This window comes from Paramisgurnus dabryanus, chromosome 12 (genome assembly GCF_030506205.2).
Source record: "Paramisgurnus dabryanus chromosome 12, PD_genome_1.1, whole genome shotgun sequence".
Classification (NCBI taxonomy): domain Eukaryota; kingdom Metazoa; phylum Chordata; class Actinopteri; order Cypriniformes; family Cobitidae; genus Paramisgurnus; species Paramisgurnus dabryanus.
This window is the reverse complement of record NC_133348.1, coordinates 7,612,897-7,640,022: the sequence shown is the minus strand read 5'-3', so window position 1 is coordinate 7,640,022 and position 27,126 is coordinate 7,612,897. Positions and strand designations below refer to the sequence as shown.

The 27,126-nt window shown below is 35.7% G+C and overlaps 1 protein-coding gene across 1 annotated transcript; it reads left to right on the top strand.

Moving 5' to 3' along the window:
• Positions 1 to 10,245: 10,245 nt before the first annotated feature.
• fermt1 (FERM domain containing kindlin 1) lies at positions 10,246 to 26,953 on the top strand. Its single transcript, XM_065256350.1, has 15 exons — positions 10,246 to 10,363; positions 11,963 to 12,121; positions 16,670 to 16,903; positions 18,138 to 18,269; positions 18,372 to 18,561; positions 18,685 to 18,787; positions 21,373 to 21,480; positions 22,523 to 22,654; positions 24,210 to 24,259; positions 24,524 to 24,648; positions 24,732 to 24,838; positions 24,962 to 25,186; positions 25,285 to 25,409; positions 25,681 to 25,822; positions 25,951 to 26,953. Exons 2-15 carry the CDS (start codon positions 11,971 to 11,973, stop codon positions 26,122 to 26,124), a joined length of 1,998 nt encoding a protein of 665 aa, XP_065112422.1. The 5' UTR covers positions 10,246 to 10,363; positions 11,963 to 11,970; the 3' UTR covers positions 26,125 to 26,953.
• Positions 26,954 to 27,126: the final 173 nt, after the last annotated feature.

Sequence of the window (27,126 nt, the reverse complement as noted above, 5' to 3'; positions counted from 1 at the left end):
GTATCTCAATACTGGACTGTTTGTACTGCAGACATAAATGATGCCCTAAAATGTATTGGGTTTGTTGAAAAAGTGTGCCAGAACACCTTAGCAACCCCTAATATATATGCTTAAAACCATTTGGACAATCTTAGCAGATGCATATCAATGCACTGGATCACCCACAAGACAAAAAAGTATGCATCTGACAAAAAATGTATTATTCTGTATATATTAGGCCTTTATTTATTTCTTCAATAAATATTTTTTCAATCTAGAATTGTATTGAAAAGCATAAATGTGACCCAGTCGGTGAAATACGGACTTAATGTACTATCATTCAATTTTAAGATAAGGAGCATCAAAGTTTGATTTTTTTAGTTTGGAGACTTTTTTCTTTTGTATTTTGAGGATAGATTTATCCCAAACACTAATTTCAAGCTCCCCCTGTACTCCCCCCCCCACCACCACTAACTAGGTTTTTATTTCTTGCTTGTGATGTTGTATAACAATTTAGTGTGATGTGATTGTAGTTCAAATGTTTTAAAATATCAATAAAAGATCTGGCATGGCAATTTAAACACATACAACATTTTAATATTATTTTTTCTTTTTTAATAACCGCATTCGTATGTTTGTGTACAGTTTGCTTTCATCTTGTCCCATTGGGGTTAGGGAATTCGAACGTATTTTATGTATTTTTTATTTTGTACGGCCGTATTTGTATACTTTTTTGTAGTTTGCTTTCACCCCGTCCCATTGGGGTTAGGGAATTCGAACGTATTTTATGTATTTTTTATTTTGTACGAACATATTCGGATGTTTTTGTACATTTTGCTTATGCCCCATGCCATTGGGGTTAGGGAATTTGGACTTATTTTACATATTTTTTCAGTTGTACGACTGTATTTGTTTGCTTTTTTGCAGTTTGCTTTCACCCTGTGGTTAGGGAATTTTAACATATTTTACGTATTTTTTATTTTGTACGACTGTATTTGTATGTTTTTGTTCATTTTGCTAATGCCCCGTGCCGTTGGGATTAGGGAATTTGGACTTATTTTACATATTTTTTATTTAGTACGACCATATGCATACATTTTTGTCCTTTTTGCTTATGCCCCGGGGTTAGGGAATTTGGACTTATTTTACATATTTTTTATCTAGTACGACAATATTCGTACGTTTTTGTCCTTTTTGCTTATGCCCTGTGCCATTGGGGTTAGGGAATTTGGACCTGTTTTACGTATTTATTCATTTGTACAACTGTATTTGTATGCTTTTTTAGTTGGCTTTTACCCCGTCCCATTGGGGTTAAGGAATTTGAATGTATTTTATGTATTTTTTATTTATTTTGTATGACAGCATTTGTATGTTTTTATATAGTTTGCTTTCGCTCCGTCCCATTGTGGTTAGGAAATTTGAACATATTTTTTACGTGTTTTTATTTTGTATGACCATATTCGTACGCTTGTGTACCGTTTGCTTATGCCCCGTGCTGTTTGGGTTAGGGAATTTGGACTTGCTTTACATATTTTTTTAATTTGTAAGACCGTATTTGTACACTTTTTTGCAATTTGCTTTCACCCCATCCCATTGGGGTTAGGGAATTTGAACGTATTTTATGTATTTTTTATTTTGTACGACTGTATTAGTATGTTTTTGTATGCCCCGTGCCGTTGGAGTTAAGGGGGGAGTTAGGGGTATTGTTTTATTTCTAATAATCATATGATTTTGTACGATTCACTTTGTACGAATTCATACGAATTAGCCAACTCATAAAATACGTACGAATTCCTGTGAGAACTAACCAATCATTTTAATCTAAACTTAAGACTTTTCTCTTTAACAAAGCATTCACATAATTAGTCTAGTAAACATAATTATCTCGCAATAGTTCACATAGCATTCACATAACTCGTCTGGGTAATTTACTAATGGCGCAATAGCAAGCCTGTCTGAAACCGAGCATATATTAAAACAAAACACTGTTTGACACTTGCTTTACATGCGAACGGCCCCTATGCTAATAGGATTTTGTTTCTCTCTCCCTGTCTCGTCCTCGAACCCGAGGACATTGAGACAAACAGACCCAGTTCTGGCCGCCGTGGAGGTCAACACACCACTGATCTACTGGCCGTCCTTCAACGTGATGCCCAGCCGCTGCCTGACCAATGACCATCGGCGGAACCCATTTAATCTCCTCATCCGTTTATATATATATATATATATATATATATATAGTCGATATTTATATCTCCCAAGGGTTTTTTTCCCCCTAGGACTTTTTTCCTTCCTGGCTAAAAAAAAGTCGGGAGATTTTTTTCTCCTAGGGGTTTTTTTCAACCCCGGGGAGTCAGCCGATATTGGCTTAACTTAGCACCCTCTTCTATATGTTACATTATTAATACGCTCGCTTGTAAAATTTATTCATAGCCGCTGTATTTTGCTACTTATATTGTCTGTCGAATTTTCTGTGTTTTCCCCAGCTTCTATTAATGTAAAGCTGCTTTGAAACAATTAAATAAAATGTAATTGAATATTCATTTTTTGTTTTTTAGACTTTTAGTGGTGTTTTTTATTTATTTGTGTAGCCCTACAGCACCGTCCACATCAAACCCTGTTTACCACATATCTCGCGTATCTCGGTGCTGAGAGGAGACTTTATAAGTGATTTACATTTCAGCATGCATGAAGGGATCAGCCAAAAAATGTCAGGGGCTTGTCAGCAATTCTTCTGATTTGTCATCAGTCTTATCAGATTAAGCAGAGCATCTCCTTCCTGAGTGTGAATGGAAAAATGGAATTCATTCATTCAGCCTTAGAAACTGTTTGGCAGCGACATGTACGTGTGTCTTCGACTCTAGCTAAACAAAAATGGGTTTTGAAAAATGCCAGATCTCTTCCAGATGGTTGCACACAACACCTCGCTTTGCAGCCTCAACCCTGCATCTGAGATCGTGGCTCGACGTGGCACTCTTTGAGTGCCGTCCTGCAATAACAATTCATTTCTTACAAAGATGTCTTGTGTAGTGCATGCTTGTCGCTGATATATATAACTCATTTCTCAGTAGTTTAAACAAACCCAGTGGCTATGACTACAAGGGCCTTTAAATATTGGGCTTTGTATTACAAATGTTTGAAATGTTAGAAGTGGCAAGATGCATTGTTGGTTTTTCTGTTACCGTATGAAGCCTTTTACCGTTTGTTACCACAGTCATCACAGATTTTTGCCGTAGTTGTGGTTTTAGCTTGACTGTTTTGGGACAGGAAATGTTTTAGCATCATTGGATGAGGGTTCGAACCTGCTGGTCTAAGCAGAAGTACAGACTCTCTTCATTGCCTTTCCTCACTAAGTTCACAACAGCCTAAAAAAGAAAAAAAGCTCTGGGAAGAAAGGAAAACGGTTTTATGATTTAGCACACATGAGAATGTGCACATGTGTAAAAACAAGAATATTTATGCTCGAGCATGGCAGTAAAATGATGTGTGAGCTTTATATATTCACATCTGTAACATGATTCTTCAGTATATAGTATTCAACACAATTGACGGTACAGAAAAATATTTTATGAAATATGAGTTTGCAGGCATGAATGTGATGGGGTTGTTATGAAATACAGTTGTAAAGTGTGAATTAGAGTAACTATGTGTTATATTATGTTGAGACTAATATTAAAACAAACCCCACTATCTCCATCCAGAGAAATGTGGGACTCAGGACGGTGCGCCACAGGAGCATCCCTCACGTGCACGCACGGCATTACACAAATTCCTTCCTAATTGTACATCTGACATCTTTCAAAGGGTAAGAAGTGGCAGTCCAGAAACAAGGAATCTCGGGATAAGGCGATACGAACCACATCCGTCCCGTTTCTCCCATGGGCTATTTAAAAGTACAGTAGGCTGTATTTTCCGCTGCAAAGCCAAGCACCCACCCTTCCGTCTTTGCACCATATTGGAAACAGATGCCGTTGGATGCAAGGCCCGGCTAATTTGAGCGGACAGACCAGATGTAGCCGAATGATTGCACACTACCCCCTGTTGGCTTTCATTTCATAAGGTTTCAGAAACATGGCAGAGGTCTGCAGAGAGGCATTGAAGAATTGTTTTACTGTCGAACACTTTAGCCGGTCTAGGACTGGATCCCGCGTGGGTAGACGGTTTCCTAAATCAGGCCGTCACACGTATGGGATTTTATTGCCTTTAGCATCCGTCTCTGAAGGAACATGCAGATAAGGAAGGAAAGGTTTTTGTTATTTATCTAAATTAGCATTTAACCTAACCGGTCGACCTAATTAAAGCTGTCTTTTAACTTTAGTACATTACTGTAAAGGACGTGAACATCATAAGCGCAGACTTACAATGTAATTTGCAGTTGTGTACCGAACAGAGACAGTTTAGCTCACTCGGTGTGGTCTGTGAAGTAATTGTACGGTATAAGCAAGCTCATGCCAACGTCACTACGGTAAACATTTAGTCGTTTAATTCTATCGTAACCTGAGCTGGGCTTTATTTTCATTAAAGGCCAGTAATATTTACTTAGCCGAGCCTGATCTTTGCATACAATGTTTCCTAAGCCATGTTTGACTTGAATTAAATCTGTGGTTGTAAATAAGAAATCTACTGCGGTTCATCACTAATGGAGAGCAGGGGCATGTAGTAAAACTTAGTTATACACAAATAATGAGTGCGGGAATGTCAGGACAGTATAAATCAGTTTTAACTAGAAAGTGCTGGGCTGCTCAGAGTCTGTTAAACATCAGTCTTTGCATCCAAGCTCAGATAATTCACACACTATGCATTTACTGTCAGACATGCCTGGAAATAATATGCTAAACTAAATCTTCTTGGTTAATAATAAGTCAGTTTTATCTGTATACACGTTTTACAATACATACATATGTATCAAAGCTGTCTTTTACATTAGTACCTGTTTAAAAATATACAAAGTAACAGGTTGATAATAACAGGTGCTTAATGATTATGCAATAATCATTACGTTCGACAAGGTTTATCAGTGGTATCAAAGTTATGACGGGTTAGTGGCAATTTCTAACAAGTAAACTAAACAATAAGGAAACCCCACCCCATCCCCAACGTCACAAGGGTCAAGGCAAAAATGTACTTACAAAAATGTACAAATGTGGTCATACCAATTAATACGAATTAGCCACCTCGTAAAATATGTTCAAATTGTCATGAGATAGTGTTGGTAAAACTTTAACTATAAAAAAAATTGATTTTAAAAAGGCATGCACCGATAAAAAAAATGTATGTGCTGATACCGATGTTTGGTTTAAAATAGTGATGCACCGATGTATCGGCCATCGATATTTATCGGCCGATTTTTGATGAATTTGAAACCATCGGCATATCGGCAATAGCACAAGAAAGGCCGATACCAATTGTTTATTAATTAACTGCATAAAGAAATCCATTATATGTAAAAAATGAGTTAATGTTGTTAATAAAATAAATGCTGAATAGCAAAAACCACCTTTGAAGGTTGTCATGCGGTCTTATTATATTTGTTTTAGCTTAATTTGTGCCTCTCTTATTATGTTGGTCAGTTGAATGTTAATTAGATCCAATTCATGTTCAGTAAAAATAATTTGATGCAAAAATAAACTAGCTAATAGACCAACTGTATAGTATTGTATACAAGTGTTTAATATCGGCATCGGTATCGGCCAGAAGTTGTCTGTTTAAATCGGTATCAGCTCAAAAAAATCCAATCGGTGCATCCCTAGTTTAAAATATAGTAATAATACTGCTTTTTGTTAACTTTAATTATATTAAAAAATTTATTTTAAGTAGCGTTGCACCGATAAAACATTTATGTGCCGATACCGATGTTTGGTTTAAAATATAGTAATAATACTGCTTTCTGTTAACTTTAATTATATAAAAAAAAATATTTTAAGTAGGGTTGCATCGATAAAACATTTCTGTTCTGATATCGATATTTGGTTTAAAATATAGTAATAATACCGCTTTCTGTAAAACTCCTGATCTCACGGGAATTCTTACATATTTTACAAGTTGGCTAATTCATAATAATTCATACAAAGTTAATTGTGCAAAAACTAACGATTATCATAAAAACAATAACGAAACTCCACCCCTTACCCCAACGTCACAAGGGTCAAGGCAAATAGTACAAAAATTTACAAATGTGGTCGTACCAATTAATACGAATTAGCCACCTGGTAAAATGTGTACATATTTTTCATGAGATAGCGTTTGGTTTAAATTAAATATAGTGATAATACAGCTTTCTGTAAAACTCCTGATTTCTCGAGAATTCGTACATATTTAACAAATTGGCTATTTCGTATGAATTCGTACAAAGTTAATCGTGCAAAAACGTACAATTATCAAAAAAATTAAACCCTAACCCTAACCCCAACGCCACAATGGTCAAGGCAAAAATGTATTGTAAATGTAAATTTTAAATAGGCATCCACCGACACAACATTTCTGTGCCGATACCGATATTTGGTTTAAAATTTAGTAATAATACTGCTTTCTGTTAACACTAATTATAAAAATAGATTTATTTTAAGTAGGTTTGCACTAATAAAACATTTCTGTGCCGATACCGATTTTCAATTACTTAATGACATCTACCAATACCAATAAATACCAACAGATAGCAATAGTTTTTTTTTTACTCATTGTTTCAGATTATTATGTTGCGAAATCCTAGAAGTGGACAGTAAACTACAATTTTGTACAAACTATTCTGTTGATCATCAGATGTTTTTAAACAAACAGGCGATGTAGTAAGGAAAAACCCTATGACGTTTTAGTTTTAGTCAAGGTTTGGTAATGTGAGACATGGCCAAAGGCGACAGACAACAACAGATAACCAAGTCAACAAAAGATAAACACAATAAATGTGTTTTCAGGAGGTAATTTAATGTTTTTAATTGGTTTAGATTCTATCTAATCTATCTGGTCACCATCCGCTTTGGTCAGAAGAGAAGCAAGTCCAAATAAGAATTTGGGTAAAGTAACCAACAGGTTGAATGCAGTTCATGTCTTGTCTTAATATCCTCTCCGTTTCCTCTGGCTCTGCGTCATCCCTTCACCGAAACTGACAGCACTGATTCATCCCATTGCTAAATGGAGGCCTGCACGACCAACTAATTCATCCGAACCAACCTCCCCGTGAGGCCCTCCTAGCGTTTATAATTATTAAAATAACATTTTCAAAGAATCCTCCGCCAGGTTCACAGGAAGAGAAGTCTCTTTAAAGGCGACAAGAGAAAATTAAAAGGCCGATGTGGAGATGGAGAGGCATTCATCATCACCCCCTGAACTCTCAGGTTAAGAAGTTGTTTTGTTACGTCCCGCTCGCCCTTTGGGTGTGATTAAGCCTTGTTTTCCCTGTCCGCCTCGTGTACTTGTGCTTAAATGTCAAAACTATGGCAGGAATGCTGGAGCGGAGAGGTCAAATGAGGTCACACGGAGGATGTAAACAACAACGTTTTCTTTTCTTTTTTCTTAATGGACTGATCCACTTAGCGAAAGAGTGCACCGCAAGCAGAGCTTGATCCCACCGGCCTACATGTGTGGATTTCGTGCTGGGATTTAGGTTTTAGATGGCAATCGGACCCGACCTGAGTTTTAACAGTGATCCAATAGTCCGCACAATGGACTCTCTATTTGACACGGGGATCAAACTATGACAAACAATAATTGGTTAAGTCCAAAGAAAGCGTCGCTGGTTTAACGCTGTGTGTCGCTGTAGGAATGAGCACACAAGCGTTCGAGTGTAATTTTTGGTGTTTTCCAATAGAATGGACATGGTTTGAATTAGCATAAATATAAAAAGCTGCTTCTCCCACGGGTGTCTGCTTTAACGGCGCATATTTAAGGTCTTTAGGCTGAGCCTTGACATTTGATACTTTGGTCAAGTCCACATTCCGTGTTAGGTTTACCAAACCATAAAACAATGTCCACTGGGAGACAGAAACTATGCAAGTCTTTAAATGAAATTGTGGCTAAACTGTGACAGTACATTAGCTGTACAGCGCCATCTACTGTTGCACTGCAAAAACACAACATATTTGTGTGTTTGTATCTAATGTATATGTGGTATGGGGCAATTAAAAAACAGTGTAACTATTATCAGATGGTACTGACAGAATTTAGGTACCATAGTATTTACTTCATACACTCCAGTGAAAAATAAATCAACATATATTCTTATGTAACTTTAACTTAAAAAATTAAGTTAAACCATTTCAGCTTGATTTTATAAGTTATGTTTTTATCAACTTTTTACAGCCAAAACATCAAAAGTATTTGAATTGAACTTGAAAACCAAGTTGTTTTAACATAATGCTGCAGTACATGTCCATGTCCATTACTAAAAAGCTATGACACTATTTATAAGTACAAAAGGAAAACAAATTCAAGTCTAGGGGTTTTATTACCCTGGTGACTCAAGCCTGACCTCTGCTGGACGGACGATCAACCTCAACATTATCTATCTATTTTAAACTATTGTGAAATAAGAAATAATAGAGACAGTATATACTTTTTGGTTAATTGTAGGATGTTTTCCTAAAAGGTCTTGCTATGTCATTACATTGATTATTGTGGTAGGTTAATAATAATAAGGTAGTCTATATGGGCCAGTTTCCCAGATAGGATTTAGGCTAGTCCTAGACTAAAATAAATGTAAATTATCTGTCCAAACTGAAAACAACTTGCACTGACATATCTTTAAAAACAACATTTGTTTTGCCTCAAAACGCACACATGTTTTTATTAAGACATGTTTGTTAAAACTAGTTATATTTCCTGATTAAACTAAGGTCCAATCCTGTTTTAAGCTAATCCCTGTCTGGGAAACCACCCCTATATGCCTATAAATGTAATTCTATGCAGATGTCAAGCTTTTTTACCAAAGGTTTTTATTTATACTGATATCTCAGATGTCAATACTTTATAGTTTAAATATCCATGCAAGGTCTCTTTTACAGTTTTTTTAAGCATTTTAATTATTCTACATAGTTAGGTAAGTGTAACTTTCAGAATTTTTTTGTCCATAATGGAGAAATGTCACATCCATAACATTGTTTCTTCAAAATGCATAGGCTACATGATTTAAAATTTAAATTTAAATGTACTTGTTTTATTATCATTTTTTATTATTATTAAAATTAAATCATTTGGGTATTTTGTGCTCTTCGAAGACCCACCCCTTCTCAATTTTTGGGGTATTATTGCTTTTATTTTGTGCATTTTAATTCACAGAATTCCAACAAAATGTATTGTACTTTTACGTATATTTTACTCATCTAAATGAGAAAACGTGTATAGACTCTATCATCTGGACTCTATCATAAGGGGTTTAGGAAAATATAAACAGATCAATATATTGGTAATAAATACATTCTCTGAGAATTTATATTTCAAGACAATGTGTAAAAAATGAACACAATATCGTCATAAACTTAAAAAGAATAGAAAAAACAAAGATGGGATAAAACCACACTTCATGAGCAAAATATTATTTCAAAATATAATAATATTATTATATAATAATATTATTCTGTAATATGAATAATATTATGAATATTATTATGGTGTGTCATGTCCTGAATCATACAATTATAAATATTGGAGACAAATGTATTCCCATACATTCTGGTTGGTAAAGTGTTAATCTAATGAGAAATGACATACATACATTTGTCTACATAGCCCATATATTTTCACATTTTCTTAAATACTTTTAATCTGGTTTTAACCTTTAATTATGTTGGTTGAAACTAGTCAACAGTGTCTGCACTATACCTACAAGTTAGTCATTACTTACTCATAACAGCTTGAGCAACAATTACAACCTGGTTAATGTTCAGGTATTTATGTGTCACTTCCGTTACGGGGCCTACCTGTCCAGACACAACGAGAAATTACTACGGTAAAGGTTGTTGTTAATATTTATAACCAAAGACCTCGCGTCTGAACAGCATCAGCTCAACATCAGTACGAGATGCTTAATATTCATGAGACGCGCCTTTTCCTTTAACGTAGAACAAGACGTCATACGCGCACAATTAATATTCATGAGTCAAGGCTAGTGGCTAATTGGAAAGCACAACCCGTACCTAATTAGTATTCATGAGACGCGCCTTTTCCTTTATTGTAGAACAAGACGTCATGCGTGCTCTTGTAATATTTATGAGTCAGGCTAGTGGCTAACTGGAAAGCACAACCCGTAACTTAATTAATATTCATGACGCGCGCCTTTGCGGTAGTATGATTCGTAAAATTGGCAGACTGGGCGGGGGTTTCTTTAGCCTGCACACCTGGACAGTAGGTCCGTTTCGCTTTCCCAAGGGAAAAACTTACGGAGCGCATTGTGGTGAGTGTAATAATATATCTTTATAGTTTTTACTTAGGTTAAACTTTTATAACTGTTTCGTTTCCTTTAGTGTCTTTGTTTTTTTAGATTCGTTAAGGTCAGCTGTGCAATGCGAGTAGCCTTATGTAATAACAGACGTTAGACAATGACATGTAAATGTCTTTAATCGCACATAAGTAAATAAAATGAAACGTAAAGTTTGATAGTATATAAATAACATTCCTTTGAAAATGTTTTGGATCAGATACATTAACCTATTACGTGTTTTGAACATTACCCGCTATAAAAAAAAAAAAATTTTTTATTGTTCTTTTTCTAAACCTGCTTATACAGATTATATACAGATCTACATATATTTCTTAGGTTGTGATACATTTTAGTTAAATCTTATCTTTGTATGTTAGCAGTTATATCTTTTCGCTTAGTCAAATGTGTAAGCCTTGCTTGTTTTGCATATTTTATTTTATAAAATGTCTTTATCTTATAGCTACATCTAAATTCAGTTGAAGTATCTTACACACCAAATGTTTGGTGGTATTTTTTCTGTTCCCCGCAGACACGTTAACCTGCTTATCTAGGTTTGCCTTAAGGCTGCATAGTTTGTATTGTTAGTTCAATAGCTGTTATCTCTTAAAGCCAAACCACTGTTACTCCTTCACACTTAACAGTGAATGTGGATGAACCTGATTTGTAAATAGTACTTCTGAGGATTCAATAGCAATTGTATCAATGTAAATGTCACGCTTTGTGCCTATCTTCTTAAATCAGACGAAGCAGTTTTTAAACCCTCAACGAAAGATCCCCAACATCTCAGAATGCATAGTTTAGAAAGAGGTTGACCGTGATGTTGTTTTTCCATAGACCTGGGCTATATTGTTTATTGGTGTGCAATCAAAACAATAGCATGATGAGTTTGCTTGAGTCATACTGTTGGTCTTTACTGCCTTTGGTCTTGTCTCTGCTTGTCAGGAATGTTAAAAGCTAAAATGGCTCTTGTTCTCAAATCACAGCCCTCCTCCTCCTCTGTATCACGGTCTTGTGACTGCATACTCAGAGGCCATTGTCATAAAAAACTCACTTTTTGTCTTCTGTGTTGGACAAAAGCATCATTTTTTAGTCTTGCAACTATTTTGAATTTTTAATTACTGAAATTTACTTTAGATTAAAGCATCTGCCAAATGCATCAAATTTAAATGTTAATGTACTGAACTACACCTGTAGTCTTCTAGGACACCTGTGTGAACTTAAAGGTTAAGGACTTACATCCACTGAAATAAGATTAATTGATTATATGAGTAACATCAGAAGTGACATAGAAACCTTTTGGGTACCACTAAAATACACCCTCAGAAAATTTGTCACTTGGGCAGTACACTTTTAAAAAGTGCATATTAGTACCTCAAATGTACATAACTGTACTAAATGGTACATATTAGGACCGTTTTCCCTCCCATTGACTGCTTTTGTACCTTTTTTTCTGACACTGTAGTATTACATTAGAGCCGAGTCTGTGCCACAAATGTCTCCTGAAAGATTATTTCACATTGACAGACTTACTTCAGGCTGTCAGTATTGTCTTGTGTTTGTTTGTAACTGCAGGCTGAATCATGGTCACCGCAGCAGAATACGGACACAACTCCTGGGAGCTCACCATTCAGGTGGACCAGCGTGAGGGAGATGAGGGTATGAAGTTTAAGTTACGGGTGAAAGGGGATCTACACGTTGGAGGTCTCATGCTGAAACTCGTGGAGAAGATCAGTAAGTAGTTGTCGATGTTTTCTGTAAATGAATCAGGGTTGGAAAACCCTCTGAATTTAAGAAACGCTCTTATTGGTTAAAGGGATAGTTCACTCAAAAATGAATGTAACCCCATCATTTATTCACCCTCAAGCCATCCTCAATGGATATGATTTTTTTTTTTAAACAAACACAATCAGAGTTATGTTAGAAAATGTCCTTGGCTGTTCAAAGCTTTATAATGGTAGCAAATGGTGCTTTTGATTTGATGCCCCAAAAAGTACATACATCTTTCATTTTTGAAAGAAATATACCTAAAAATTAGACTATGTCACTGTGTCTTGTATGCTACGTCCTACGTATGGGCTTCAAATCAGAAGCACCATTTACTACCATTATAAAGCTTGGAACAGCCGGGACATTTTCTAATATTACATGATTGTGTTTGTCTAAAAAAAAGGTAACCAAATACATATGGCTTGAAGATGAGTAAATCATGGGATGGTTTTCATTTTTGGGTGAACTATCCCTAAAAACCAGTATAACGCTCTTTAAAACCAACCATAGCTTGGTAATGTTCAAACTGGTTAAAAAATTAACACCAGAAACGGCAGTAAAAAAAACAACAACAACAAAGAGGCAGGTACTTCATCCCACGAGAAAAGTTAAAAGTCTTCAATTGCTCCTGTGAGTACTAGATCTCAGTCTAAACTGCACAGGTACACCCATGTTTGCCTTGCATACCTTAGTTTGTATGGCCTTGAGCTCAGTGCTATTGTATTTAACATAGGTGCTGTTTGCTGCCACAAAGTCTGAAGTTCACTGTTAAGTGTCACCCAGAGAGAAACATCCTGGTTTACTCCACAGACTCATTCCTTGACCCAGTTATTAATGATCATGGTTGTTTTTCTGAAGAATGTTCATGGTCATACACAAATCGAAATGACTCAATTTGTTGATAATTAACTTTAAAAATGTGTAATATTATATGAGCACTCCGAAATTTTTGGGTGAGTCAGATGATAGTTTATTGACAGATACATGAGTAAAAACTAATCATCAAGGTGACGTGATGAATAAACCTGGCATACTCCACTCCCATTTCCTTTGTTTCATAATATTTGTACTACTCAGCGGTGACTGTTTTGACAGCCTGGTCTCAATGTTAATACGTAGTAATAATACGTAACTTTCAAAAACACAAAAAACTTTTTGTACGTTTAAATAGAGGCTGAAGTGTACAATGTAGACGTGTTTGTAACATTTAAACATAGCATTTAAGAGCTACAAAATGTAAAATATTTACAAATCTTTCATACCATAAAGATTGCTGTAGAATTTCCCTTTAACAATTTCATAAATAATGTTACCACCCTAACCCTACCCCAAACCTAACTCTGGGACCCTGTACCGGGTCCAGAATTATCTTATTTTGACTTCATATAATAAATATTCCTGTAATTTGTAATGGTCTATCATGGACCCAGTACCACATATGAGATACTGTTTGAAAGCTTAGAGTCTCTACTTTCTGCAGATATGCATCACTTTGAGATATGTTTTACTGTAAGAAAGTTATTTACACTTAATTTACACTATCACCCCCCCCAATTTATTATATGATTTAATATTCACGTATTTCATATTTTTCAAGTATGACAAACATGGGCAAGTCTTATATCAAATGAAAGCTCTCACTCTCAGGAATAAGGCTACATCGTTATTTTTGTTCTATTATTATCACATATTCAACAATCGTCGAATGAATAATAAGGTAAAAAATGGTCTTTTGTAAACATATGTGAAACTTGAGTGTGAACTGCCTCAGATAGCACAGATAGCCACAAATGATCTTTTCCACAAATCATCTTTTATTTTAGGTCCTACTCTAAACAATGAGTCCATTCACAGCATTTTCTTTGGTTGTGTGTATGAATAATCCCTTGCTATTTATTATATGTGCAAAACAAAAAAATAATATTTATATGAAAAATGTATTTTCACACCCTTCAGTAAAATGAGAATAATTTTTGAATGCGACATGCTAAAGAGTTCATTCTTTTTTTGGGTGTTTACTGTCTGCTGCTGCTAACAACCAGTCTGCAGTCTGCTAGAGTACACAGAACCAGAGTTATTCACTTTCAAAGACAGTGTTTACAACATAAAAAAAAACAATTTGGTGTTTCATCATATGAAAAACAACATAAATAACAATATTTGTCACAAACAGCAGCTTTTTATGTAACTTCAAAGGGTTTTCTTTAAAATGATATAAAGATATTGCATTTATTCCACTGTATGTGGTTATGGGAGCACTTCAAATATTTTTAGGCAGAAATTAAATACAAAAAGGGTATTATTCCTCCCTTCAGTTGGAGTAAAATAACTTTTGCATTTATTATGATAGAGAAAAAATTTATTTTTCCTCTGTAAGCTGGCAATTGCTGGAATCAAACAAAACTGTCTGTAGGTTTCGTTACCACTCAGGGCCAGAGTTATACACTTTTAAATACAGACTTTAGAAAAAAACATCAAAAAGTGCCTATTTATTTTTGTGTTTATTTGAGGACTGACAACACATACAACCATGTTGACCACTTTTAACTGTGTTTTATGTAATTTCAAAGGGTTTCCTGTAAAATGATACCAAACTTTTGTATGTGCACCTCTGCATGTGGGTATGGAAAGCTTTTGAAATTGGGTAGGCCAAATCCAGGCGGAAATCCCCAAAATAGCCTCAGAGTGTAAGAAGTTATCCTAAACCAAAACCTTACCCTAAAATTTTTTTTAAAATATGTAATGTATTCTTTTTATATTCTGCAACGTAATGGAGAGACATGAAAATTTTTGCAAGAATAATAACAATATAGCATTTAAAAGATATTTTAAGCCGCTAATACAGTCCTACCCAAAACAGTTTATTAAAATCATATAGCCTACTTTTAGAAATTAAAGCATAACAGTTAGCTGGTTTAAAACCAGAGTGATCTCATGAGAATACATGTGTATTTTTACGTAAAGAGTAGTTGTACCACACGTACATTTACTTACGTTTTCATACACACTTAAATGTACCTATAGTCATGTAAATTTGTGAGTCTTTTCCGTTACACTGACACATTTTTCCGCCTTTTTGCCTGAACATGGTACACATTTCTGTTTACGTGTCATTGTCACGTATTTGTTACTCAATTGTTTTGTCCTATTTTCAAACAATTTTCGCTTCGGTTTAGGGTTACATTTACATGGCAATCCGTACTCAAACCCAACTCTAACCCTAATGCTAGGCGACAATGGTTTAAAATCATAAAATATAAAAAAAAATCATGAAAAAAGTATAAACCAATACTTAAAGTGACTTCCTAACGCAAACACCAAATGTAACCCTAAACCGAAGTGTCAATGGTTTGAAAATAGGACAAAACAGTTGAGTAACAAATACGTGACAGTGACACGTAAACAGAAATGCGTGACATGTTCACGCAAAAAGGCGTAAAAACGTGTCAATGTCACGGAAAAGACTCACAAATTTACATGACTAAAGGTACACAATTGCGTGTTACAGGGTTGAATATTGACGTATTGCTAATACTTGTGTATTAACTACACATTAAGCGACTCTCAGTGAAACTGAAGTATAAATGTTGACTAGTTTCAACTTAATATACATGTATATAACAAGTAACAAATTAAAATACATTTTCTTCATACAAAAGGGATATAGGGCTTGAGTGCCTAATAAACAATAATGTACATGTTTTAATTAAGGGACTCTTTAATAATTTAAAGCAACACCAAATAGTTTTTTTTTACCTTAAAATAACATTTCCAAAAAAGTTTCAGTGGTTCATCCACTCAAAACAGGGTGAACGGCACTTTCACATTCGCTTTGCAGCCCTCTATCAGCCAAAACCGCACTAAAGAAGTTTCCAACCGTCGGGTAGTGGTACTGTAGTTCGAGTGAAAACTACAAAAACTTGCTTTACGGCAGACCTACAATCCAATCAGAGCCAGCTATGCTGCAGTATTTACGACAGTGCTAATGAACAATTATGCTTCTAAACTGTAGGGGGAGCAAAGAGCAATAAGTCTTTAGTGTTGCTTTAAGAATTTAAAATTTCAGTCAACAATATTTGGTTTCGCAATGCAATTGAACCTACTAATGAAAAGTTGACATAGCTTATAAATTCAAGTGCAAATTTTTTACAGTGTGGCAGCCTATAAAAATCTATGTTTACAAGTAAGAATAAATTTGGTGGTCTAAGAAGAAAACAGAACAAAAGAGGAAAAGTTTATTTTAAACATTCAAAAAAAGAAAAGAAATAAATGCATGCGCCGTATAGTTTTCCATCTATAAATATGCAGATTTTAAGAACAACAAAAATGAACTTCAATATTTTAATCCGTCAAATTACATCTAATCGCTGTGTTCGATATGATGCAGTGTTGTGCAGACCGATTGTTGTATGACATCAGAGACTGCAAGAGGGATTTGAGAGACTTTAGGCATTAAAATTGTGAGTGTTTTGCCAGACTAACGTTGTCATACTATGATGTTCTGTTTATCAGAGGCTCCTCAGGATTGGTCCGATCACGCCATCTGGTGGGAACAGAGGAACTGCTGGCTGCTAAAGACCCACTGGACTCTTGATAAATATGGAGTCCAGGCAGATGCTGACCTGCGTTACACCCCACAACACAAACCCCTCTGTCTACAGCTGCCCAACATGAAGACCATTAAACTTCCTGTTAGCTTCTCTGTCGTGGTTTTCAAGGCTGTAGCGGAGATTTGCAAAACACTCAGTAAGTTCATCTAGAAAATATTTCTATTTTAAATGTCCCTAACTGTCACTGGGATGGTACCCTTTCAAAAAGTACACATTTGCAGCTAAAGAGTTATTATTAGTAGGGGAGAGCGGGGAAACAACGCTTTTTGGTTTTGGCTCAATCATTCAAAAAAATATTTGAGATTGATTCATTATATTTTTATACAAGCAACACAAATCTCTGCTACAAATGACGATTTGAAGTTTGTTTCTATTACTTACCATTCTTGGACAATTACACCAAACGTGACAGAAGTGCAACGTTACAACTTACCCCATAGGTGGGGTTAATTGTAACAGGTAAGGGGTTAGTCGTAACACTTGCTAAAAATTTAGTTTGCAGGCAAATATTTCAATACTATTTTGTCTATATACTTGAAGTGGATATTGTTTATATATCCGTCTATAATAGACAGGTATCTACATTGTATTCATTCATCCAGCCCTTTTCTAACAATAGTTCAATTATAAATGGATACAAATGTCTAAATATGTGAGAAAAAGCAGCACAATTATGACAAAAAATGTTTTTATATGTGACTCAATCTTTGATACTATAGTTTCAATAATCAAATTCTGAGATAATGAGCATCAAAGTCTGATTTTAGCCATTATTATTTCAATCTAATGATCTTATTCAATCAATATGAAAGATATGAACAAAAATAATTTTGACACACGGTTTTTGATAAGACGGGCACATTTATTTTGTTGGCAGCCAGCAATCATTCATGTGTAGCTTATTTAAAACAACGACAAGAATTACGCTAACATTAGTGGTTTTCATATCGTAAGTGCTTACATATTTCAAAGCGATGCTATGTTTTAGTCAACAAGACACTGATTAATATGACATAGCATTGGATTTGGTATCTACACACCAAACTTAGAAACCAAAAAAACATTCATCAAATGTTCATCAATAACACTCTGGAAAAACATTATACATTTCCAATAATTTGTGGGAGATCGTCTTTTGGCAGCATGAAAAAAATATCGGCTAAAAGCAACAATGTAAACAGTCAATGTTACAACTAACCCAGTGTTTTTGCTCTAGCTGACACCATTACTATGACAAAATTAAAGTGCGACATGAGACAATACTTGAGTCGGACAAAAATGGCACATGCCACCTTTAAATGTTAGATTTATCCCCTTAAGTTGTAAAATGTTACTGAACTGTTTATCTTTGGTGTCTCTGTTGTTCACAGACATTAGAAGATCTGAAGAACTTTCCCTACTAAAACCACAAGATGATCAAAAGAAAAAGAAAAAAGACAAGGGTACAGAGTCAAACATAGATGAAATCTTAAACATGGACATAACCAGCGGCATGAATAAAGGTATTTATACGCTCTTTGTTTATGATGGGTGGTTTCGTTTGGATAAATGTGTGCGTCAAGAACAAACGATCATTTACAAGTTTGCAATTTTACTTGCTGTAGGAGCCCTCGGTCTGTACAGTAAAACCATGACTCCGACCTACGACCCAGACAGCGGGTCGCCTGCGTCTGCCACCAGTCTTTGGTTTGGAGATAGTCCTCTTACAGCCAGCCAGCCGAACCTGCCACCTGAGGAACTGGCCAAGTTATACAAACCTCTTACGCTGGAGGACAAAGCAGCCATTTACTCTGGGTAATACATGAACATATTTTAGCATCTGATTTCTTTTCATTTCAACACAGAAACAAATGTATCTGTCAAATGCAAAAGACAAATCTTTCACTGACTTGACTGTGACTAATCTGATGTCTTCAGGTGGCTCGATTCATCTCGCTCATTGATGGAACAGGGAATCCAAGAAAACGACAGACTCTTGCTGCGATTTAAGTACCACTGCTTCTTTGACCTCAATCCAAAGGTCAGAGATAAACGACGTGTGAAATGTTTGAAATGTTTAACTTGTAACATTTAATTGTTATTCAAAAATGTGGAGGTGTTGATAGATTAGCATTGATGGGCTGTGTGTGCGTGTGTGTGTGTGTGTGTGTGTGTGTGTGTGTGTGTGTGTGTGCGTGCGGCCGGGTAATTATCACGTTGGGGGGACCAATTGTCCCCACAAAGATAGGAATACCAGTGTTTTTGTGACCTCATGGGGACATTTTGATGTCCCCATGAGGAAACAAGCTAATAAATCAAACAGAATGATGTTTCTTGAAAATCTAAGGTATCAGACAGTTTCCTGTGATGGTTGGGGTTAGGGAATGGGGCAGGTAAGGGGAATAGAATATACAGTTTGTACAGAATAAAATGCATTACGTCTATGGAATGTCCCCAAAAAACATGGAAACCAGAATGTGCGTGCCTGCGTGTGTGTACTTTATTTTCCCTGTAAGAAATTCTTAGCTGCCTTATGTTTTTAGGTTTAATCAAATTAACCCATACTATTTTACTCCGGGTTTTCCAAACCCCTGGTGGTTCGCGGGGGAATTGCAGGGGGTTCGTGAGCTAATGAAAAAATTAATAAATTAGTATCAAATCATAAAAATGTAAATACATAATAAAAAAAACGTTAAAAAAAACACACAGGGGCGGATTTAATCCTGGACCGGATTTAAATAAATTCAGGACTAGGCCCTAGTTATATTAGGACACAATATTTTTACAAACATACCTTACAAAAAACAATAATGATGGTGTGCATCTTGAAACAAAACAATGACTGATATATGTAAAGATATGCCAGTGCCAGATGTTTTTAAATTAGGACAGCCCCTTACTGATATATTATTATATATATTATTTGTTTAATCTGAATGTCATGTGACCATTGTGAACAAAACAATATTATCAGAAAACAGAGAAAGTTAAACATGCAAACGTGCTATTAAAGCAACACTATGTAGTTTTTTTATTTTTAAATAATGTCTCTAAAATTATTTCAGTGATAGAACAACTTTTAACTGGACAAATTGTACTGTTGCTGCAACCTGAGCAGCCTCCTAGCTGCTACAAGCACACTCTGAAAGTGGTGGTGGAGGGTAGAGCACACAGCCCCGCCCCTCCCCTGCCTGCAGAAGAGTGTCTGATACCAGGCACTGTTGCGCTTTTCAACCACATGGGGGAGCTGTAAGTCATTTTTACATGGAAACTACATAGTGTTGCTTTAAATTATTGAAATATAAACTTTAAACCTCAGCGGGTATTTCAAATAAATAATTAAGTCAAGGGGGTTTGGCTGACAAAAAGTTTTAAACTTTTAAAAAAAAGTTTTAAGCCCCTGCTTTAACTTATCAGATTAGGTTTAAATAGTTTTTAGTAGTTACAGCTACTCAGGAAAATAAGTTGAAATTGCTTAAATCTGCAATATGATATAATTTCCAATGCAATAAAATATTTAAAAATCACTTGCACAGTGTGATATATTTAATGGAGTTACATTATCCCAAAGTTTCCCAAAGATTTGTAAATCCAGAGAAGTTCCACTCCTCCTCATAACGTCATTAAGCTTTGTTATTGTGAAAAAGCAGCCTCTAGTGGTGATAATCCTACATATTGTGCCTTTAATAGAAGGTGTTTCTCAATGTCAAGGAAACTTCCTTAGCAGGATTGGTCCTTTCAAGTCATTCCTTCAGAGGCTAGGCGAGGCTCCTCTTTAGCATTCTGAGAACACGTAAATGGAACTGGCTAGCAAGTGCATATCACTGCATCACTACGTCAATAAAAAGTCTGCTTTTGGCGCTGCGTGCATAGGATTGTGGGTGATTTTAGAGCGCAAAGAGCGCCAACAAGGCTACACATATGCCTCCTTTCCTGTATATGGGATATTTTTCGAAAGGAGGACTCAGTCCTTGGTTGAAATTCCGAGGATCCTCGACATTGGATGTCGATGACGTAGCATCCTCGAAATTCTGGCTACCGAGGATCCTTCCTTGACATTGAGAAATACCTCTAATCTGATAAAAGTTCAGACAGAATTTAAGAGTAAAATATTAATAGTGGTTTCTATTTAAAGTTAGTCTACAATAATTATAATGAGAAGTACAGTACTGTGCAAAAGTTTACAAGATACAAACAGAAAATACAAGAAATATGTACAAATCAATAAACCATTACATTTTCAGTACTAAGTGTGTTGTTTAGGCATCGTCTGTGTTTGGTGTGACCTCTCTTGGCACTAAAAACATCTTGAGCGTTTTTGAGCAAAATGAAGAAAAAGACTAATTTCTTTCAAATTAAAAATTAGGATTTAATTTTATTTAGGTTTAAGAGATCCTGCTATTGCTCAAGTGGAAGGGAAGTTTACCCTAAAAACTTAACACATCAGTTTACATTTTTATAGTTTTTCATGTACAAATTTCTGTATTTTCTGGATGTATTCTATTAAAGAGGACTATAACATCGCAAAAACAACAAATCTAATTGTTGACTTTTTTGTTAGACATTTGCACAGTACTGTATATAAAAGCAATCAGCACATCAGTAACCATGTGTTTGTTTTTCTAGTATGATGCTGTGAGAATCACTCAGTTATATGAGCAGGCCCGCTGGGCCATACTGCTGGAGGAAATCGACTGCACTGATGAAGAGATGCTAATGTTTGCTTCTCTACAGGTACATAACTTCTGCTTACTATCTTATACATTATACAGTACTTACATTTATTTATTCATTTACGAGCTGCAAAAAGTCATTGGATGTGACTTGTTAACTCCGACAACTATGCTGTGCTGAATACAGTGATTCTCAACTGGTTTGAGCACTGCTGTAGTGCATAATAGTATTTAGTGTCATGACATATTTTAAATGGTGTTAAATTACGGTGAAGTCACTGTCTTTTGTCACCCGAAGCTATGAGATAAATTACTTTGAGGACAAAGGCGGTAACATTCCACACCTACTAGTTTTCAATTGTGGTATACGTGCAGGTAAAAATCAAAGTCAAATTGAGGCTTATTGGCATTTTCCTCTTCCTTTTTACATCATTTGAAAAATTCATATTGTTTGTAAGAATAGGACAATATTTGGCCAAGATACGACTATCTATACAAACCTATACACCAATAAATAGAGGGATAGTACAGACTATGGACAATGTGCATATCTGGTAGGCATATACGAGTATGTACAGACAAAAATAAACAGAATATACAGTCTAATGTACAACTGCAGTAAGATAATTATAAGTGATTTTGAATTTGTGCAACTTGTTTGGCAGTACTCTTATGTAAAGTGTCTGTTGTGAATGATATTGGGTAAGTGGTGCAAATATTGTTAAATAGTTCAAGCATATGTAAAGGATCTGTTGTGAGGTACGTTGAGTAGTGAACATCAATATATGTACATGCAGTATGAGATGGGAATCCTGGTCGGCTGCAGGCTCAGGCATTCTCTTAGCAGGGAAAACCTGTCTGGAATGCTGGATGAGCGGATGCATGTCTGAACACAGAGTTAAAACAAAACAACATACACTGTTGGACTTTACAAAGTGGATGTGCGTTATGTGAAATATTATGGGATTAACTTCGTATAGCACATCTCATAATTTTCTCTCCCAATGACAAAGTTTTTCTCACGTTTGGAAGTCGCTTTGGGTGAAAACGTCTGCTGAATGCCTAAATGTAAACGTTGTGCTTCTTATGTGAATCTTTTTCAGTATCACATCTGTAAATTGACATTGACAGCTGAGCCACTAGCACAATCTGACGAACCAGAGATCGACGAAGTGGAAGCCGCCCTCTCAAATTTGGAATTTACACTGGAGGGCCGGAATGCTGAGAAGATCCTGGTATCTATCATTTTATGATATTTTGGGTTTTCAAAGGATAGTTTTACATAAAGATGACAGGTTTACAACAGTATGTACATTGTATTAAAGGGGACACATCATGAAAATCTGACTTTTTCCATGTTTTATAATTAGGTTCATCAGTGCTATCTAGAAAATGTAATAAAGATCAACCCAGTAACATAGTTTTGGTAAACCATTCTCTGTCAGCATGTGAAAAATAGATATTTGAAATGTGGCTCTCTCTGTGATGTCAGAAGGGGATAATACCACTCCTTAATCTGCACTATCCAACCCCGACACTGCCAGTTAGTGCAGAGATCAGCTCATTTGCTTTTTAAATGACACACCCAAAACGCCACATTTTTGCTCACACGTACAAAGTGGCTTTTTAACATGCTGTAATAAATGATCGATATGGTATTTTGAGCTAAAACACATACGTACTCTGGAGACACCTTAAAAAAGTCTTGTGAAATGTCCCTTTTAATATTCAGCTTGTTTTGGGGGTCAGTACTGCATGTAGGGTATTATTAACAGAATCAGTTTGGCTGAGATTTAGGGTAAATACTAGGGATGCACTGAATGTTCGGCAACCAAAACTATTTGGCCGAAAATACCAAAAAACACATTTTCATTGTTCTTTCCGAGCACGTGAAAAAACGAATAAATTTGACCTATTTTACCGAAATTTTACAATGAGGTCTTTGATGACACAATTAAATAGCAACCAGCGCAGTGTGAGAGGCGTGCACGCTTCATAAATGCAGCAAACATACAGCATGTCGCATTACAAGTTTTATTTATCATTTAAAATCAAGACATCCTGAACAACACACAACATATGAGAAAGGCACGGCGGCGATTCTGGGTACTTGTCTGCTTAATGCTTATAGACGGAGACTGTTTATAGATGAGAAGAGGAACGACGAAGAGCGACGGCAGTATGTAATACGAACTTCCTAGAACGAATAACATCCTACAATGACAAGAAATTTCTTGTTATTAAACAAGAAATAAAACATTTATTAATAGAAGATCAGATTAATATGATTTTAGCCAAGACTTGTTTCTTATGTGGTTGAATGTAAATTGAACAGTTTGAACAAATCAGATAGCTATCCAATCAGAGAAGTGACCAAGTGTAAAAATGCCCTATAATGTCTGCTGCAATGTAAAAAAAAGTGAAATAAATCCAGTAAAAATTACATTCTGAAAATGTTACTGTACTTATGCAGTGGTAAGAAAATTGGCTAAAATAATTAGGAAAATGAGAAAAAAAAATGTTAGGTTGTTTCGGTATTCGGCCTTGAATTTTTTATTTTATTCAACTGCGTCCAAGAATTTTGCTTTCAGTGCATCCCTAGTAAATGCAGTTCTTATGTATTTCAAATTTAAATTATAAGGACCACCCCAGGCATCCTGGAGCTCAATCTCCATGCAATTTAATTTTCTTCATACATTCGTATTTGAAGTTGTAAAAACAGGTAAACTTGCTAGGAGAACATCCATGACATAGGTATTGATTTATTAACTTTAGCTTTTCTTCTCCCAGGAAGATATCACAGACATTCCAAAGTTGGAGGATACACTTAAATTGTTTAGGTGAGTTTAAAATTGTATAAAATTTGGGGGTTAATAAAGGTGTCTAAGGGCAATCGATGTGATTTTGTAAGAAAAATATCAATAGTTTCCGGTAACGCCCGATGTGCGTTCACGAAGAAGTGCGTTTATATTTACCACTTTTCCCATTTTCTATAGGTTGTTTTCTTCTGTCATGTAAAGCTGCGTTGGAACAATGCAACTGTAAAAAAGCGCCATATAAACAAATTTGACTTTTTCATATCCATTTTCTTGCCATACCTACAGGCCCAAACGATTGACGTTAAAGCCGTATAAAGAGTACTGGTTTGTTTTTAAAGACACCACCATTTCTTATTACAAAAACAAACAGGCCGCTTGTAAAGAACCCATTGAGCAACTTCATCTACGAGGTGAGCAACCAATCAGAGAGAAGATAATACATTTTATTACAGATGAGCTATTAGGGTGATAACACACCTTACGAATTATACAGGATGTGAGGTCATCCCCGATGTCAATGTGACTGAGAGGAAGTTCGGCATGAAGCTTCTGCTCCCGGTGGCCGACGGAATGAACGAGGTTTACATTCGCTGTGAAAACGTGAGTTGGCCTTAAACTTTTTATGTTTTATATGCATATCCAATAAGAAAAAATAATGAGTTTTTAGGATTTGTAGTTGCATTCCGCGGCTCCTGATTATTAGGAAATTTCACCTCAAAACAGGAAACGCAATACGCCAGATGGAAAGCTGCCTGCATGTTGGCCTCTAAAGGAAAGACTATGGCCTACAGTTCGTACCGCACAGAGGTGAAGAACATCCAGTCATTCCTGCAGATGAAGAGTTTAGCGCCCCCTCCTGGCCAGGCAGCACCTGATGTGGAGTCCATGGAGATGAACGCGGAGTGTTTTGTTTCTCCTCGATACGCAAAGAAGTACAAGCCGAAACAGGTACAATTACAGTTTTGGTGCACCACCCTTTGTGTATCTGTACTGGTATTATTCATACAAGACAAGTTAGTATTATCCTCATATTCATCTCATTTCAGCTGACATCACGAATCTTGGAGGCACATCACAACATTTCCCAGCTCTCACTTATGGAGGCCAAACTGCGTTTCATCCAAGCATGGCAGTCCCTGCCAGAATTTGGCATCAAGTATTATATTGTCAGGTAATTTTGCTGAAAATCTTAAAATATTCAAGTTAGGAACTTAAAGTTCTTCCTATTGCTCAGCATTGGGGAACTTTTTATAGTAGGCCGTCCTTCATTATTACCCATGGTTGTCCTGACTATAGCCTTGGCTTATGGCAGTTAATTCTTATCCAGGTCATGGGAATACAAAAACCCATTATTTTCAAAGTTCTAGAAATGTCTGCAGATTCCATCTGGGTTTGGTCAGAAAATCATTAATGTCATTTATCTTTGTTTTTATGTGCCACAGATTTAGAGGGAGCAGGAAAGATGAAATACTGGGAATCTCCTCTACCAGGCTGATTCGCATTGACATGTCCACTCGTCTGCCGGTGACCACCTGGAGGTTTGCCAACATGAAACAATGGAACGTCAACTGGGAAATCCGACAGGTAAAATAATCCATTGTGAATTAAAACTTTAAAGTGTCTGTCAGCAGTTGTTAAGAGAACCTTGATTTGTGTCTGTTGTGCAAATCAAATACGATCCGTGACCGCTTCTTTTTTGGGATTCGTAACAGGTGGCCATCGAATTTGATCAGAATGTTTCGGTGGCTTTTTCCTGCCAAAGCTGTGACTGCAAAGTGGTTCACGAGTACATCGGAGGCTACATTTTCCTTTCGACGCGCTCAAAAGACCAAAATGAAACCTTAGATGAAGAACTCTTCCACAAACTTACGGGAGGACAAGACTGAGCGCATTATCACTAGTGTATTTGAAATGTAATTAATCTAAATGGATGTAGGATTTTGTGATTATTATTTGTTTCAGTGACTGACCCTTTTATGATTTGTTTGACATTTAAACATTGTACACTGCAATACGCTAACATTGATGTACAAAGAAAAAAAGAGTAGCTACATTTGGCCAGAATTGCATCAGTGAGAAAGGAAAGATGAGCAATGGGAATGGTACCACACCAATCATTATAAATCTATCATTTTATTGATACCAAAAACATCATAATCCTTTCATTTATTGGTTTTATTTCATGTAAGATGATACTTACTTTCACAAGCCACCAAATGTAACTGTATAATAAGTAGATCTGGCTAAGACAAATGTCCTCTGCAATAAAAGACCAGTAAATTACAATTAGGTATTCATCTTTAGTGTTTTATCTTAATAAATCCTTCATATGGTACCATTTTCATCGTTCTAAATGTTTGTGGAGAAGTTAGGAGGCATCATGATCATCAGACACTTCCCTCCCTTGTAGGCAAATACTCACCTGTGTATAGATCATTATAAATCTTCATCTTGATGAAGATTTTATCATATTTCTAATCGAAATTTGTAAACAATTAATACTTTTATCTCAGAGGTCCATAGTTTCCCAAAATTTGTAGATCAGTGATGTTTTTGATAGCCTATACAGAGGGGTTCAGGTGAAACTTTAGTAGATTTCTTTAAAGATTTTTCTAAGACCAAGTGCTTTTAACCGTTTTTTTGTTATGTGTCATGTAATTTTTTGTTTATTGCCTATGTTGACATGAAAATTAAATAAATATTTCATGTGTAGGACCGCTTTTGTTTTATTTTTATTTTCATAGTCAGGCAGTGAGCATTTAGGATGGCTCGACCTGATTTTGACAAGTGGTTGATGTCCTCAGGGCAATATTGTGTTGACCCAAGGACAATATTTTTTTAAATAAAACCTAAACCCACCCTAACCAAAACTACACCTTAAAATCAGA

Excerpts from the sequence above, each read along its gene's own strand:
- fermt1 (XM_065256350.1), top strand. The coding sequence starts at position 11,971 with ATGGTCACCGCAGCAGAATACGGACACAACTCCTGGGAGCTCACCATT. Across the intron at positions 21,481-22,522 it reads TAATGTTTGCTTCTCTACAG|TATCACATCTGTAAATTGAC; the intron begins GTACATAACTTC and ends AATCTTTTTCAG. Across the intron at positions 25,823-25,950 it reads TCAACTGGGAAATCCGACAG|GTGGCCATCGAATTTGATCA; the intron begins GTAAAATAATCC and ends GATTCGTAACAG.